The sequence below is a fragment of the Stegostoma tigrinum genome, chromosome 17 (assembly GCF_030684315.1).
Source record: "Stegostoma tigrinum isolate sSteTig4 chromosome 17, sSteTig4.hap1, whole genome shotgun sequence".
In the NCBI taxonomy this organism is placed as follows: domain Eukaryota; kingdom Metazoa; phylum Chordata; class Chondrichthyes; order Orectolobiformes; family Stegostomatidae; genus Stegostoma; species Stegostoma tigrinum.
The window spans coordinates 25,429,353-25,447,281 of record NC_081370.1 but is presented as its reverse complement, the minus strand read 5'-3'; the positions used below and the strand labels follow the sequence as shown (position 1 = coordinate 25,447,281).

At 38.6% G+C, this 17,929-nt stretch overlaps 1 protein-coding gene across 5 annotated transcripts in view; it reads left to right on the top strand.

Annotated features, from left to right (window-relative positions):
- chka (choline kinase alpha) overlaps positions 1-17,929 on the top strand; it is a 52,733-nt gene that overhangs the window by 17,471 nt on the left and 17,333 nt on the right. For 4 of the 5 annotated variants that reach the window (XM_048545042.2, XM_048545043.2, XM_048545041.2 and 1 more), the window contains one exon: positions 4,869-4,925. The exons of the other annotated variant lie outside the window; for it this stretch is intronic. In XM_048545042.2, the coding sequence (XP_048400999.1) occupies positions 4,869-4,925 (57 nt within the window). The remainder of the gene's footprint in view (positions 1-4,868; positions 4,926-17,929) is intronic. 5 annotated transcript variants of the gene reach the window in all.

Below are 17,929 nucleotides of genomic sequence, written 5' to 3'. Positions count from 1 at the left end.
TCCTTTCTGTAACTTACAATGTGAAAACCATCCCAACATTGAAATTGTTAATTGCTGTGTTTCATAATTACGGAGCTTTGAATGTGCAGCATTTTTCACCCTGTCACCCCACATTCCAGAATATTATTTGAGGTAGATCAATGAACCCTCCTACAGATATACTCCCAAACAGTTAGTGTTCCACACTTTGTTCATGGTTTGATTTGCACCTTCACTATTGCCCAAGTGCATGTTTTCCAAGAGGATTTCTGGGTCGTGATTAAGAACAGGTTCTTTGGTTCTGACTGTTATGTATCACTGCATCCACACCCTGTTATTGCCACTCAAGATTAGGTTACCTAACACAGCAAAAGGTGAAATTTAGCCGGGAGCCTTGATTGAATGACTCGAACGCTTTTCAGATTACAGATGCCATCAAACCTTAAATGCAACATCTCAATTTTATTATTTAAATTTGTTTTTATTTTTATAAAATATTAGTGTTTATACCTTTCATGGTAAAATTAATATTCTAAACTGCATTTGAATAAAAAGCATTTCATTGTTGAAGGAGCATGTGTTTCTGGCTTGGGTAGAATTTGAATTCTGGCTGCTTGTAAGAATCTGTTGTTTTAATAGACAATGTTGACATTAAATATTTTAAAATTTTCAATGTATGTGATTTCTGTAGATTTTGAATAATACTTAAAGTTCCAATATCTCCAGTAACAATAGTATTGAAGGTTTAATACAAAATGGAAAATTTTGTCATAAAAGGCATCCTAATATTATGCTTTATTAGTCATTCAACTAATGACAAAATATCTGTTAATGAGTGAAAATCTGATGTTTATACTTTATGTATATGCTACAGTACAAGTTGCTATTGAAATATATGACCTTGCAGTATGAAAGATGATCATTAATATTACTGTGTGCTATGCCTGGTTTATACAGTTTTGGCTGTAAAGAAATACACATTAAAACTATTCTCAAGTTGTCCCAACATAAATGTTACATGTATTTGTGAAATTTGTTCTTTTGTTTATAGCCTTGACTGCTAACTAGAAAGCATTTGGAAGCAGCAAATTTGTACACAACTATCCCCCTGTTGTAAACTGGATAGAAAGCAATGTTTCTGATTCCAAAGTAGAATGTTCTAATTTTGCATGGGGAATAAACCTGTATAGTTCGCCTTCCAATTTGCCTTTGAAAGATAGGATGTGATAGGGATTTGGAGAGGCATAGTCAAATTCCTTTATAAGATTTAGACTTGTCAGGCAATATGATATTTCACTTAAGAATGTATATCATGGTACTGACATGTAGCATACACAGTTGTTGTCAATTTATCGTATAATTTAATTGCTATCTAAAAGAGATAGTTGGAGGATTTCTACAAGCAGTTGGTGCGTAGCCTTTGTTTAGAATGAGAGTCTTTTTTGTTGAGCACTTGCAGAACATTTCTGATTGGGAAGAGGTGTGTGCTGGGAATTAATCAACATTGCCAAAGGGTGAGTGAGTTATGTCGTTCTCGAGGTAGTTCAAATTTGTTTCCAGTATATTAACTCTCTGTTTGTAACTTTATTTTTATCCCTTAGTTATTTTGTGCAGGTAAATAACATTGCAGTTAAAAGAAAGCAACCTTAATGGCTCAACTGTCTTTTTTCTTGTTTGTAGCAAATGATTCTGGTCCAGTGCCAAATCTCTGCAGAGTTAGCTGATTTAAAAAAAAGGAACTGCATCTCTAAGATGGATTGGGGAAACTTTGCATGGCTTCTGATCCTGACCACAGCTTATTCTTCTAAGTTGCAAGCATATTAATTTCAACATTAGGTGATGACTAGGCCGTCTGAACTGTAATATTCCTGCATCAAACATGCAGCTAGCTCATCTGAATGGCCACTTAGGCAAAGATATTAGAGTTTGGTGTTTGTAGACAGGTTAGAGAAGATCGCAGCCAAAAAGATTAGAATTAAAAAAGCATGTGGTGGTTATATGATCTGAGAACTTTTTATTTGAAGTGTGAAACTAGTGCAAAGAACTTGTGATTTTTGTGACAAAAATATTTCAAATCCTACGACTGAATTATTGTCCAATTATTGCATGTGCAAGACAAAACTTAATATATTCCAGTAAATTAACTTAAGTGCACTGGTAAATTTTAGATGTCTTCCGATAGCTAGAAGCAAAAGTAGCTTGACAAATTAATTTCCTGCATCGATTTTTCTTTCAACTAATAGAAACAATGAAACATAACAAAAATAATAAATTTGCCTCACTTCCAATTAGTGTGTGAGAGAATTGCAGGAAAAGTTTTGCATCCAAATAGAATTCTATTTTAGTGTGCCATCTCTCTTTTTGAACACACGTTCTGTTATTAAAATTAACTGCAGTATGTAGCAGTGAATTGTTTTTTATTGTGAAAATTGATCAGTAAAAGGGGCTGGGTTAGGGCAATGAGGTGGGGGGTTGAAATTAAACCTTCGAAAATGACAAAATGTAGACAAAAACAGTACCCCTGACCAGGCTGCAATTCTTCAGGCAACATGGTAAATATTTTACATTACAAATTGGATGTTTTTCAAATAAGTTCCACAATGTCCAGAATTGGTTCACACTTGGATCATTTGCTTATGTTAGTCATGGTTTTCAAAACAACTTGAATTTAGTCAATTTGCCAAAGAAGCCATCAGGACTTGTAGGTCAGCCTCTTAATAAACTAAGAAGTAACCTTACCTCACATAATGGAGCATTCCTCAGAAGTAAAATATAACCAGATGAAATATGTCTAGGCAAAATCAGTCGGTTAATTTATTTGATTTTTTTTAAACATTTAGTCTTGTAAAATTATACCATATTGAACTATCGTTGTGGAAGAAAAATATCAATTTGTGATACTACTTTGCCGTAATGTCTGTGTGGAGTTGCATATGTTGTGGGGTTCTATACCACCTTGGCTGTACTTGCATATGTTCTTTGCTGCAGGCTTGCCCATGCGATCGTGCCTTTGCGATCGTGCCTAGAGCACTCTGGTTTCCAGGTGACAAACACGATTCACGGTACAGTATCTGATCTCTGCTCTGACGTTGCAGCACCTTCTACAGTTGTAAACATCCTACTATATTAATATTTTGCCTGTTAAAATTGGACCTTTAAGTTCATGGTAAAATTTGCTCAAATGTAGTGCTTTTTTTATTTTGGAAGTAATTTCTACTTGGGCTTCTGGCTTCCATAATGGTTTTTGAATGTGCTTGTTAACAGACAATGCAGAATGCCATTCAAATGACACAAGTGCCATTCTGCTTTGAAATCTCAAAAATCAAATGACTGTGGCAGAATACATTTTCTTATGAAAGGAGAAATTAATAGTGTGGTGCAATACAGGTCCCAAGTCTTTGTGGGTTCCCAATCTCTGAAGAAAGGGTAACTGTCAAATGAAAGTAAATTACTTCCTTCAAGACAGAATAAAATTGGAGAGCAAATCTGCCTGGTTGCTTTCATGTGGTCCCTTTAGCTGACCCAAGAGTGGCATTGCTGGGTCCCTGGGAGCAGGGTTCTCAATTGCCCTCAGTCAGAGAATAATGCAAAGTGACAGAAAATTGGAGAGAAGCGATCTGTCGTAAGGAAAGAGAAGAATTTATGAATTAAAGATGCCTTGTTAAAAAGTCATGTGCCATCTAGGGAAAAGACAAACATTGAAAAACATTATCAATGACATCTATAATAGATGAGTACTTGGGTTAAATGTAGTTTTATTGTTTGTATATACTGGAAAAGCAAAATGGTCTGAATTTCAGTAGTGCTGAACGTTTGGCAAAATATTAACTGTAAATGTATCAGTTAATGTTGCATTTTAATGCCTTTCCATTGATGCAAATCCAAATTGTTTGAGGTCAAGGGGATCCATAAGTAACTGCTGCTTACAATTAGAGTAATTATACGAATTGACTCAATGCTGATGTCTCAATATTTTGCCTCCATCATAATAGTCTTAGTTTATGTTGCAGCCTAATCCTGCAACTTGGTCATGAGTGTTGAATTAAGTTTTCTGACATTCCACCCTTGTTTGAATAAATTTCAAGTGCCTTACTTCATTAAAATTCATTTGCAAAAAACCTTGTTCCCATCGGTGAGATTTCTGATTTCTGTTCATGGGATTTGAAAACTTCCTTCTTGGAATACAGATTGTTTTCCCCCATTGTTTCAAAATTGATTTTATTAGTCTGCTTTTCTAAAAAGTTATTTCAAATCCACATATAAGAATTATGTTAGGAGTACAGTTCCCACCCTCTCTGCATGCATATTTCCTTTGTGCACTTACCTGAAATATTGTTTATCTTTAGGTAGTTTCTGTCTATCTTTGGAGCATTCGGGATTTTACCTGGCTGCCGAATTTATTTCAACCTTCCAAATGCCAAAATTTAAAAAGCTGTAACTTGTAGAAATGCCCTTATATCTTTATTTAGAAAACAATATGTTTCTGTCTCCCTTCTCTTTCCTCACTGTCTAATATCAGTGTTATTTTTTCGCCAAAGTTTCAATTTTTGATAGCGAATGCTAACATAAAACTCTAAAAGAGTACAACATATTTACTACTGCACTAAATTAGTAAATGTATGTTTTTCCACTAAAGGACATAGATTAAACCTAGATGGCACTACTTTTTACAAAATTTATAGTAATTGACCTTTTAGTCAAATTTAATATGGCACCACATGGTATTCGTGTCCCAGCATTAGAATATATTTTGTATCTCAGATCAGTTTTAGTAACAATTAGTGGTTTTTGGGGGAGGAAAAAGAAAAGAACAGTTAATATAAACAAAGTAGGCTCATTTTACACCTTTAGTTTTTTAAAAATGAGTTGCTTTTCTGTCTTGTTGATAGATGACGTGTAATAAAGGAGAGTCCAAACAGACTAACCAGGACAGATTTGATATTCGGGTAAGTTTTTGTCTTAATTTGAAACTGTCTTCAGAAATTAATAAGTCTTTGTGTGTGTTTGCCAAGGAAAGTCCTCTTTTCCCATGCCCCCCCCAAAAAAAAAGTCTTGTGGCCAAACTTGTTGCTGCCTCTGACATTTCTCTCTCTTCCTTCGCTTTACTGGATCACATTTCCTCTAAGGCACCTCTTACCTTGGCTCTAAACTTGTATCCTTCCTGTGTTTCCTCATGCCCTCTGAGCTCACCTTGTTCATGAGAACCAACCCCTACTCTCTTGAGCCTGTTCTTGCTTAATAGCTGACCACCCATCTTGCCACCTTAGCATGAAATTTAGCTGATGTTAACAGTTCTCATACTTGTCTTATCTCCTTCCAGTCTACCATAATTGCATTGCGCATCCAGTACTCAATGTTTAAGCCCTCCGACCTTGCGCATCACAATCTTATCTCCAACCTCCCTTCCCACACCCAAGTTGCCTTTCCCTGTCCATGGTTAAATCTTACCAGTCAGGTTCCGAGCCTGCCATAATGCCATATTAGCTAATATGAAAGCCACGTGATGGCTTATGTGATTATGGCCATGGTAACCATTTCCTTAATAGCCTGGGTCAATTATTATCTATCTAGTTGCAAGCAGAGAATTGCTTACAAGGGTTATATTTCCTCGTGTGTAGTTACCTCTGGTTTCCCCAGGAATCTGTCTTTGATCCCTGTACTTACCTGTATGCTGCTGTCATTGATATGAGACAAGATAGAGCATTTCCTGCCACTGCGTTGGTGCAGGAAGTCAGTCATGCTGATGTCATTGACATGCACTTGGAGCAGAAAGTGAATACCTTTTCTACTGATGAGTAGGTGTGTGGTGCTGCTGATGTCGTCTTCATCCTTGATCATCATCTCTCCCCACCCAACCCCCAAAAACAAGTTTTGCTGTGCTTACCTGCCAGCCCCCTGCTGCTTGTGCCTGACTGTGCCCCCCATTCGGCGGTCTAAAATCTGCAGAGGCATTTGAAACTAGATTTTAAAAAATTGAAGAGGAACCCATTTGATTTGTCGTTGTTAAAATCATTTTAACTTACTCCATGCCCTTAATCTTGGATACAGGAAGCTACTTAGAATCGTGGAATTCTGCCAGTTAGGAACAAGCCATTTGGCCCAACAGCTGACGGCCGGTATGATGTCATGCTGCCGCTGCCTGGACGTGGTGTGCCCCCTGTGGCTGTGGTGGCAGCAATGACTCAAAACAGATGCTGTACGCGATGGTGAGCTGTACCTCACCATCACGTCTACATGTCACACTGCTTATCTGGTATCGAGTACTGGATGAGTGGAAATGTTTTCCTGACTAAATGTTAAGACAACATTTTTGTTCCTTCAGTCACCACTGTGATTTTGTGACATAGCCTTTGACTCCGATCTCTCTTCTTGGTAACAATTTTGAGGCTGAACCAGGCTCCCCTCAAACTTGCTGTTAAGGCATGGGAGCTATGAGCTATCCAACTACCGAAGCAATCACCTACTATCATCTTTTGTAGCATCACCGAAGTTAGACTCTGCCTTAGCTCGGCTTTTACAGGAAACGTCGTTCATGCCTGTATTATCTTCATTATGTGCCCTCCTTGTAGATGCTCTTCACCCATCTATCTTCAACCTGTCCCAACCTCTGCTGCTTATATGCTGACTTACTGTTCACCTATCACTTTTTTTTTTTAAGATTCTCATGCTTTCAAATCCTTCCATGACCACCTCATCTATTTCTAAGCAGTTACGGCCTTATGTAACTGTGCTCCTCATTCTGACTTCTCTTAATTGATAACTGTTCTGCCATTGTTGGAGTGTTTTGGTCCTGAGAGCTTGAATTCCTTCCCTTAATGCTTTCTGTTTCTCTTCTCTCTCTTCCTTTTAAGACTTGTGTTCACACCTACCTCTTTTAAACAGTTTTATGATCAAACTATTTCTTTGTGACCTGGTGTCACACTTTGATAATGCTCCAGTGAAATGCCTTGTATGTTTTACTACAGTAAAAGTAATTATATTTTTAAAAGTATTGACATTGGACTTGTACCTTTGCATGATCGAAGGGAATCTGTGAAATGAGTTGGACAGTGTTAGTTCCTAGTGGCCATAGGCATATCAGCATAAACTACACTGAATTTGCACTAAATTTACAATCTCACTTAGAAAAACCACAGGTTGGTTACTGTTACAATTGTTGGACTGAGTATAGGAAGTGACATGGAGATTCAAGTTAAGGATTTTTTTGGGGGGGGGTATTGAGAAGTAGCTTAACAAATGCTGCCTTATCTGGGATTGTGGAATAAATTTTCCCCAGGAAATATCCCTCATTGAGCCCAAGTTTCAGAGGAGAAAATGAAGTTATTTTATTCATTCGTAGGATGTGGGTGGCACTGGCTATGTCAACATTTATTACCCGTCTGTAATTGCCCAGGGGGCAGACTATTATTCCACAGACCCAGGTAATGTTCTTGAATTGCAGGTTCAAATCTCACCATGGCATTGGGAATTGAAGGCCATGACACCATTATTGATTGTAGGGGAAAAAAATTTCTAATGTACTTTTAGGCAAGGAAATCTACCATCCCTACCTGGCCTGGCCTACACATGACTCCAGACCAACATTGTGGTGAGTTCCTAATAGCGGCCTTGGAAAGGGGAGATGGACAATAAATGCTGCCCTAGCCAGTGATGTCCACATCCTATAAATAAATAAAAAGGAATATGTTAGAACAAGCCATGCTGTATCCACTGTAACACTATCATCTAAGTTTCTTAAGTCAGAAACTGACTTTGGTTCTCATTATTTCTTCAGGTAGTAGTGGCACAGTCTAGATGCTTGTGCACTGTGCAGCTGTAAATGTTAACTGGAATATCTCAGAATGAGTGCAGCACCGAATCATGTTGATGCAAATAATGTTTGGTTTTATGACTTGATGTTCATTCATGATGGTTGGTGGTGGGTGGCTGTTCCACTTCATGGTCTTTACATTTTTAAGGACCATTTCTTCAGAAATTTAAACAGCTGTTATTGAATTATGCTTCCATTCTCCTGTATCCATCTTAAAAATTTTGAAGCTCGAGAACCAGAATATTTGTTTAATTGTTCCTGTATCTGATTTAAAGAAAATCTAAAACTGCCATTAATAGGGTTGATCCTGTCAGTGTTTGTTTAATTCACAGTTTCAGTCAGAGCAGTTGTTTTTGCTGCTAATCTTTTTTAAAAATGTCAAAGGCTGGCAGTTTCAAAATGCTTATCTGGCAAACTGCAAAGCTGACAACCCACAAAGCAATGTGCAACTGGAAAGTATTCCTGAATAAAGGTTTGTGGCTAAGTTTATTGTTTCAAGTTCATTTGAATAAATTAAAATACTTCATCGTACATTGAATTCTGGATTTTATTGGTACTTAGAAAAGCAAACTTAATTGTTCCAACAAAAGCTGAAACCCTGTGGCTTTGTGCATGTCGTGTAAAAGGAAGTGGTTACAGTGGAAGTGCAGTGAGATGTGAAATTGTGACCTTTTAACTTCAACTAAACAGTGTTGTCTACTTTAAAGTTGCAAAAGCATTTTGCTGTGATCGCTTCAAAACTTTAAAAATATGTAATTTAGATGTTCTAAAAAATGTTTCCCTAAGATCTGGATTCTGACTTCCTATAGAAGTTTTGATTTTTGACACTTGATGCATTTTCAATTGTATTGTAATTAAGCATCTGAAACCAGCAATTTATTCTGTAATAGTTGCTGAATGTTGAATTAAAATTAGAACCAATGGCAAGTTGTAACTAGATATTTGCATCAGAAAATAAGGCTCATGATCAAACTACTGAAACTGACAGATCTGTCTTATACTGAAAGATTGGAGCTATTGTCTTTGACCCTCACTTGTAACTGTTTCCTAGATCCCTATTCTGACCAGAATCACAGCCTCAGCATCCTGTTTGACTCTGATCTGAGCATCTGGCCCCAATATTCTCTCAATCTCAAACTGCACAGACTTTAACCTATTAATATCCTCTAGTACTGCCCAGTCAGTGCTGACTTGCTGAAACCCTCGTGCAGTGTCGAGTATTATCTGGCAGTCAGAACGTGCCATGAATTCATATCAATTTCTTCAAATACAAGCAGTGTGCAAAATTTGTTCACCCTTCCTGTGACATTCAACTCAATGTTCTTGATTACTAAAGGGACCAAAGGTTTTGTGGAGAAGGCAGGAGAATTGGGTAGAGAAACAAATCAGTCATGTTCGATGGAGAAGACTTGATGGGAGGCGTGCCCGAATTCTCCTCCTATATCTTGTGGCCAGTCCTCAATGTGCAGTTGTGTAGTTGCATACTTGACTTTCAGATTCAAGTCATTGAGGCCATCTCTGCTTAGTACAAGGCGCCTCACAACTGGAGGCAGCAAGTGCTAACTGACGTCCTTTTTGGAACAGTGGCCAGCTGGGCGGGGATACCACTGTCCCCATCAGGGAATGATTTGACATGCTCTGCTGGAATTGTGCGCATGGCATAGAATTGCTGCAAAAGCCATCCTGTGAAATGATGGCTATTCCTGATCATCTTGTGCTGACATGTGGAAGGCCCTAACAGGTCAGAAAAAGTGCCCTGTCTCCTTCTGATTACCATGGAATCATGAGTTCTCCAAAGTTTGAGCAACATATCTGATGTTCACCACTAACAGGACGTTACCATCAAGTAAAAATGTACTATCTATCACACATGAATAATGTGATACATAGATTTCATTATCATTTGAGAATCCAGAAATGTAGGACATTCATACCAAAGATTGGTAGATTGTATCAAACAGCATGTTCTTTCAACTGTTCAGAACAATCAAGATTCTGTAATTGGACAACGTTTGCTGGATAATCTTGAATGTAGAAGGAATTATGTTGACAACCAATTTGGGATTCATTTGGGCTCTGTGGCTCACTTGTGTGTACTGGAAGCTACATCTGTGGCCCTGTTCCTTGTAGTTGGACACAACACGTGCACAATGGTGCCTGTTTCAAACCAACAGAACAGTCAATGATAATTCACTGATTCATTTCTCAGAGCAATGCCCTGATTATTGTCAACTGCCTGGTTTAACATTTAACAAATCCTGACTGCTAAATCAGTCACCATTAATGGATGCATACACCATGGCAGCATCTCTACCAACTAGCAATCTCCTGTCTTTCAGTGTGAATGTTGGTTTTCCTGTAGAATTTGTATTCCTGCAAAATGACTGAGAGAAAACCGCCTTTGACAAAATATCGTTTTACTAATAAGCAGAATTATTTCACAAAAACCAGTAAGTAGTTGAGTGTCAGTTGTATTGAATGACTCTCTGTGCATTTTAAAACATGGATCACTGCACACTTTCAGTTCTGCTATTTAAATGAATGTTGCCCTTTTATTGGAACAGTGGCAGTGAAGAGGCTAGGAAAACTGAATTGCTTAAGAGGTCAAATTTCAAGGTTGGCATTTTTGCCATATTTTGAACAAAGTGCCTGAGCACACGTGATGAGATGGCTAGTATGATGCCCAAAGACATTGTCACAAATATTTCTAGGTTGCACAGATTTGAGATGGACGGTCCACAACCTGAAACAACCTCGGACAGTGCAAGATGGTTTTGACTAAATGTAAATGTTCAGAGCTTCAAGTCAAAGGAATAGTAGTAGAATAAAGTATGAGAGATAATGGGAACTGCAGATGCTGGAGAATCCAAGATAATAAAATGTGAGGCTGGATGAACACAGCAGGCCAAGCAGCAGCTCAGGAGCACAGGACCCGAAGGGTCTAGGCCCGAAACGTCAGCTTTTGTGCTCCTGAGATGCTGCTTGGCTTGCTGTGTTCATCCAGCCTCACATTTTATTATTATAGTAGAATAAATACTGTCGCACAACGCTGTCATTCCGGTATACCTTCATTATAACGGTGAAAGTGCTGTTTTTGATTGTTAGGAATAATATTAGGCCTAAATGTTGTTGTTTCAGCAGATTTTGAAGTCATGGATGGAAAATTACTGACGTGATTCATCTCCTTGCCACCTGTTTGCTAGTTACTGTGACTACAAGTTTGAATTGATCAGTAAAACATTACTAAAAATTATTCACAACATGGGAATTTTTGTCATCGAGTCAAGTATTGGGACAGTGAATTTTCTGATCTGGCCTCAATTTCCTGCATGCCCTTTTTATTGTGCCTTGAAAATAGGTTTAAGATGAACCCATGGACTCTGAAGGTAATGCGGAGTGAGAAACTGGCCCAGATTGCAGAGTCATGCAAACAAAAACCATTTGTGGGCACAACATAAGACCTGACTCTGCTTGAAAATTGTACAATCATCAATGAATATTTTGACCTTTTCTTATAATTGAGGGAAGTCTATTGAAGCAGCTGAACATGGTTGGGCCTAGGACAGTATCCCAAGGAAATCCTGCAGAGATGTCCTAGACTGAGATGACTGACCTCCCCTAACCATAACTGTCTTCCTTCATGCCAGAGAGTTTTCCTTTTGATTCCCATGGCTCTAGTTTTGCACAAGCTCCTCAATGCCGTTCTGTCAAATGCCACCTTGGTGTCAAGGCAGTTGCTCTCATCTCTGGAATTCAGCTCCTTTGTCCATGTTTGGACCAAGGTTTACACGAAGTCAGGAGCTCAATGGCCCTGGCAGAACCCAAACTAAGTGTCAGTGAACAGTTTATTGCTTAGTAACTGCTGCTTGGTTGCACTGTTGATGACACATTCCGTCACTTTACTGAAGATAGAGTCGACTGATGGAGCAGTAATTGGCTGAATTGAATATTTCCAGTTTTTTGTGTACAGGACATGCCTGGGCAAGTTTCTGCAATGTCAGGTAAATGTCACTGTGGTAGCTGTATTGGCACAGTTCAGTTAGGGGCAAAGCAAGTTGTGGAGTGTAGCTCTTCACTACCAATATCAGAATGTTGTCAGAGCCCATAGTCTTTGAAGTGATTGATTCCAGTTTTCCTTGATATCAAGTACAGTGAATCAGGCTGACTGAAGACTGGCATCTGTGATGCTGGAGAGTTTTGGAGGACATCAAGATGAATCTATCACTCAGCAGTTCTGTACAAAGATTGCTGCGAAGGCTTATGGCTTGTCTTTTGCACTGATGTGTTGCACTCTCCCATAATCGTTAATGCGGATGTTTTGTGAAACCCCCTCCCCCAGTGAGTTGTCTAATTTTCCAGTACCGTTCATTACCGGATGTGGCAGAACTTGAATATGATCCATTTTTTGCAAATTGTTGTTTGTCATATTGTTACTTACGTTGTTTGCCACGCAAGTAGTCCTGTTTTGTGTCTTCACCAGGTTGATCCCTCATTTTAAATCCTGGCAAGCCCTCCTACACTCTCTGTTGATCATAATGGTCAAGTGGTGGATATGCTGGATTAAGAGGTTGCAGCTTGTGTTGGAGTATAATTCTGCTGATGAGCCGTAGTCCTGTGATTGTTGATCTGTTTGAAGTTGTCTTGGTTTGAAGCTGTGACTTCCACCAGGTCTTTGTGATCATCATCCTTACTGATGCTGTCATAGGCAGGCACATGTGTAACAGGTAAATTAGTGAGGACATGGTCAAGTATAGTTTTGCCCTGTTGGTTCCCTAACTGCCTGTCACAGACTTAATCTATCAATTATGACCTTTAGAACTCAACCAGATTGGTCAGAAATAGTACTGTCGAAACACTTTTTTTTGGTGGTACACACTGAAGTCCAGCTGCCAGAATACATTGTACACTTGTGTCTCAGCTTCCTCCAAATGCTGCTGAAAATGCATGAGTGCTCCACATAGAGTAATGGTGTGTTCTTCCTGAGTATATATTCTGCAGTCTGGGAACCCTGAACCCTGGGAGCTGAACATGGTTGGGCCTAGGACAGTATCCCAAGGAAGTCCTGCAGAGATGTCCTAGACCGGAGATGACTGACCTCCAGTAACCCTAACTATCTTCGTTCATGCCAGAGAGTTTTCCTTTTGATTCCCATGCCTCTAGTTTTGCGAAATTCCTCAATGCCTGATTCCGGGGCATGCTCCCATAAACAGCCATGACCTGTCTAATTTCCTTCCTCTATAAGAAGAATTCAGTCAGTTGTAATCAACTTTATCCACGGCAAGTTCTTCCCATGGTTATCAACCTATCTCTGTGCATACCCGAGATTAGTTCTGTGATTTTGCTGATTGAGTCAGGAATCTAGGATGCATGACTCCTTCCACTGCATTGTCATCTTTTAAGTAATGATCTGTTCTTAGTCTGGTTTCTAGGAGAAACATTGTATTAACATAGGATTCTAATACTAGCAGACCATGAATTCTGAATTGCTACTGCTTTGGAGTGAGAAGTGCACTTTCAGCTTGTGTGCAAGTGTGAATTAGTTTAATAAAATGGAGAATTGTGTTGTATTCCCCATCTTGTTAAATTCACTAACCCTATTAGGGGTGAGGCTGTGTTTTAAGAGCAGATTGATTGATTATATAATTGACACAACTGTGCTACTTTTGATGTCTTGTTTATCAATTTGTAATAAGCTTTGCCATGAACAATTTGTATGCAATGTAATATTACTCTCTTGAGCAGGAAGAGACTGATCAGCTCTGTGGTTTAGCTGATTGAGTCAGGGATCCGGGATGCACTACATTTTCCGCTGCTTTGTCCTCAAAAGTACATTGTCCTCTATGTATGTTCTGTTCTTTTTTTTCTGGTTCCTGAAACACACATTGTGATAACAGAAGGCATGTAATCAGTTGGACACAGTTTGAAGCTTATGGTTTTTTTTCAAACATCAGTTTTTGTTGCAATTTTTTTAACAAAATTTGCCAAGGCTGCACAAAAACCCCTCAAATGAAAGATGCATTTTTTATTTTTGTGCCATTCCTGTCTTAGTTAACCTCAATGTTGAGAGAAATCTGCAAAAGACTTCCACTAATTGTCTAAATCCAACTTTGTTCAAAAACGGTCTAGCCATGGTTAGATATTAAAAAATGCACGCCTTTACTAGAAACTCTGAAAAGATCTGAATTGTTCTAGTAGATTTGGGCTCGCAGTGAGAAAACTGGATCTTTGCGATGCTTTTTGTGCTAAAGTTGCTGGAACATCAAAATTATGACTAAAATTTAATTAATCAAACCCAACAAGCGCACTATTTTAATTGAATTTTTCAACAAAGGCATATGCAAACTGTGGCAGCAGATGTTAGAATTCACTGTTCAGAAACAGCTGTGAAATGTGTGCACACTGTATACTGCTACTTTCAAACTGAGTCTTTCTGTTATGGCTGGGATAAAAACCAAAATTAAAATCAGAATGAGTTTAAAAGCTCACTGGAGTAGTTCAGGTCCAATTTGCCTTTGCAACTCTGTGAATAATGTTTGCTTGGAATTTCATGTAGTCTGCTTCATTGAACCACAGTGGAAAAAGTCTGGGTAGACTATATGAATTAAAGTAGGCACTGTTAAATGGATTAACAAGAAAACTGGCAGTAAATGGCATACTGAAAATTATTGGAAAAGAATTTGTTTCGTTAACGATATATAATTTAACAGTTGTCAATAATAAAATTCCCAGTTTTAACCTTGGAATTGTTTCATATAATGTCATGGCATACACAAGATTGTTAGTGTACTTTGTGCCATTGCATTACATGGCTGTAGGAATTCCCTGCTGTACCTTTTTATTATTAGGAAACATTCATGGAGACACGCTTGTGTATCTGGAGATTGTATGAAAATGTAATGACAAGAGTAGCACGTTGCCTGCAGTGTTTTTTAAAGTGTTCTGTAAAACTAATGCTTGCTGAAAATGGAAATCCGATGTATGATTTAAAACTGCCTGAATTTGAGATTAGTTAAAATGAAACCTGTTTGTCTGTTATACTGTTTTGAAATTTTAATAATTGGTGCAGATTTTTTGTTCTATGTAAGGTATATGGAATCATCCACTTACCTCAATTTTTCGCAATCCCCTGATATCTTGAAGGATCTCAGGATAGATGTGGAGAGATTTTTCCTCTTTATAAGGCAATCTGGAAATGTTCAAATATCAGTGTGAAACCAAAAATAGATGAATGTTTTGAGTGAACAAGTGTTTGGAACTCCTGAAAAGGTGGTTGAATATTTTCAAGGTGGATTGTTGCTAAGCAAGGAGTTTAAAGGTTATCAGAGATAGACCAGAATGTGAATTTGAGGTTACAGTTGATCACCCATGACCTTGATGAATGGTGGAGCAGATTCCCAAGGTTGAATAACCTCCTGCTCCTGATTGATATGTTTTTGCCTCAGAGGATCACACCTAAATGGACTGGTTAGTTCCTTTGTGTTTGGTCCTCACAATGCACTTTGAATCTTTGTAGTTACATCCAGGTATTTCAATACTTTCAGAGGCAGGAACCAGAAAATCTGCTCGCTGTTTTTCAAGAGTTTCAACATCCAACATCTGTGTCTTGTTTGGAATGGGTATGTGATGATTTCTGTGCTGTTTGTGAGATCACCCAGTTTCCAAGGTAAAATCAACTTTCTTTTCGACCTGTCACACTGATGTCGCTGCATTTAGTTTCAGAGCAGTTGTATCAACTATATGTATGCTGAATTCTTGCGAGACAACTTCCTTTGTTCAAAACTCTTGATTCTGCATGGCTGCCATCAACCCAATCTCGTGCTATTTTTGGGATTCCATTTCTCATGCCAATGGCCATCATACATAAGTAAGACCAATGTTACATGTAAGTATCTGATGCCCGGGAGGCATCAATTCACATACCAGCACGTGAGCTGGCCACCTCTGCAAGAAACAAGGTGACAGCAGTGCCGTTTTGTGGGACCTGTTTGGAAAGATGAGATCGAACACCTGGATAGTTTTGTACATGGCGGTGGAAATTACCTACTGGTTTGCAGTTCCACTATACTGGATCCTTAGTCAATAGACAGACTTCAGGCCACCACTGTCGAGTGAGCAGCAGAAACACGTTGGAAATTGTTTTCCATTATCGAAAGGAGGTCACAATATTAGAGGATGTGACTTTTTACCAAGAGCCTGGCTTCCCTACGTTCGGGGGTTTCATAAGTGCACACATCTAGCCGTCAAAGCCTTTAGCCTCTAAGGCCTCTGTCCAGTAATTTGTTGGTGAAGCATTGAAAGTTGGCCTCTTTATTACTGGTGAGATAATTTTAAGTTGTTTTAGGCTTGTTTTAAACATTACTAATAAGAGTTGTACCTCAATTGCCAGCCTAACTAAAGTGTAAAAGAATAATTACAGATTGTGAAAGTACTTAAGAAGCTGCAGGCACTTCCTTGCAACATGCAGCAGTTGGCTGATCAAAGGATGGCTTTCTACCAGGAATCCAGACTTTACTGTTGTGTTAAGTCAAACATAAAGATACCATGAGAGGCAAGGCCAGTGTTTTATACACTGTGACATTGATATGGCACAATGCTGGATGTTCAATCTAAACATAATGCACTAATTACTTGCTTTTTTTGAAGGGGGCATACATCAGAAAACCATAAGTTGGTATAATTTGTAAGACTGCAGAATTGATATATGCCGCCCCCATCCCCACTGTCAGCGGTTAACATGAAATCCAATGCGACTTAACGTTGTTCATCACCCCTTGTCCTGCTGACTAACTTTGAATTTGGCCCCCTTGTGAAGTGGGTGTTCTTTGACTTACTCCTGGTTTTATGCATAGTTAGGCTCCATGCAAAAAGAAAACTCAGCAACCTCTCACAGTCACACCAGGAACTTTGAAAAGGTGGTCTGTGCACTACGAATGAGTTCATCTCGTCCCCTTCTAAATTTTTTTGTTCCAATTTAAAATAATCAACTTAGTCCTAAACGAAATCACAAGTAAATTTAATTGCGCAACTATTGCTGGAAGACACTAAGTTTTTTAAAAGCAAAAGATGGTTATAACCTAAAATAGAGATTAAAAATAATTACTGGTAAAAGGTGCTTAGAAAGATTAATGCTTGTGTAGAGTGGGCCTGGCTTGGTTGGAGGTTTCACTTGCTGAATATAATCAGTTAAAAATCTTAATCCAAATTTGGCAACTGCAGTAACTTCTATTGTCACATAGTTGGAGATTTATCCTACAGGCTGAACAAGTGGAATGGTTTGGGAGGGGTGGGGGTGGGTTCCTTTATTTCACTTCTGCGTCATTGGAAGTTGTTCTTTTAAGTCAGAGAATAGTTAACAGTTAAGCAAATTGCTGTGGCTTTGGAGTCATTTAGGCCAGACCAGTTAAGGATTCTCTTCCCTGGAAATACATTCGTGAATCAGATGGGTTTTTACAACAATCGCCAGATGAGCTAGCCTTTTACTCTAGGTTTGAATTGAATTCTGGATTTCACCTGCAGTGGTATTTGAATCCAAGTGCCCATTAGCCTGTTGATTTGGATTTCTCATCAGTACAGTGACTTTGCTGTGCCGTCACCTCCAAATCTAATTCAGTATAGTAATCTTTGAATTGGTCTGTTTTTCCATCTCCCTGTTGAGAACCCTGTGTCTCATTTGAGTTCTAACCAAATCGTGTCGGAGCTTGTCTCTATTACAGACCACATTTTAAGATGGCTGCTATCCCATGTTGCTTCGTGCCTCTGTATTAGGTAACAGATCCATCCGTTGTTTTTTGAGTCAAGAAAACTAATTTAACTGCCTCAGCCATTAGTTTGAATAGATGCTGTTATCAAATTATGGTGTGGTGGAAGTGATTCTTATCTCCAAGGACATTATTATCAAGGAGTTTCAGTTTGCCTACAGAATTTTTTTTCAATAAGACACTTGTAATTTATTCCTGTGATAAATAGTTCAGTCCACAAGATCAGTCACATGATTTCTGGGAGGAATTTTTAGGGTTCTATGTCCATTCTAAAAATGAAACCGCCTTCTTCACAAAATGTACATAACATTACAAGAGCTACGACAAGTTGATTTTCCCCCTCATGTTTGGGAAATCCAGTTCAGACACAACTTAAGGTGTT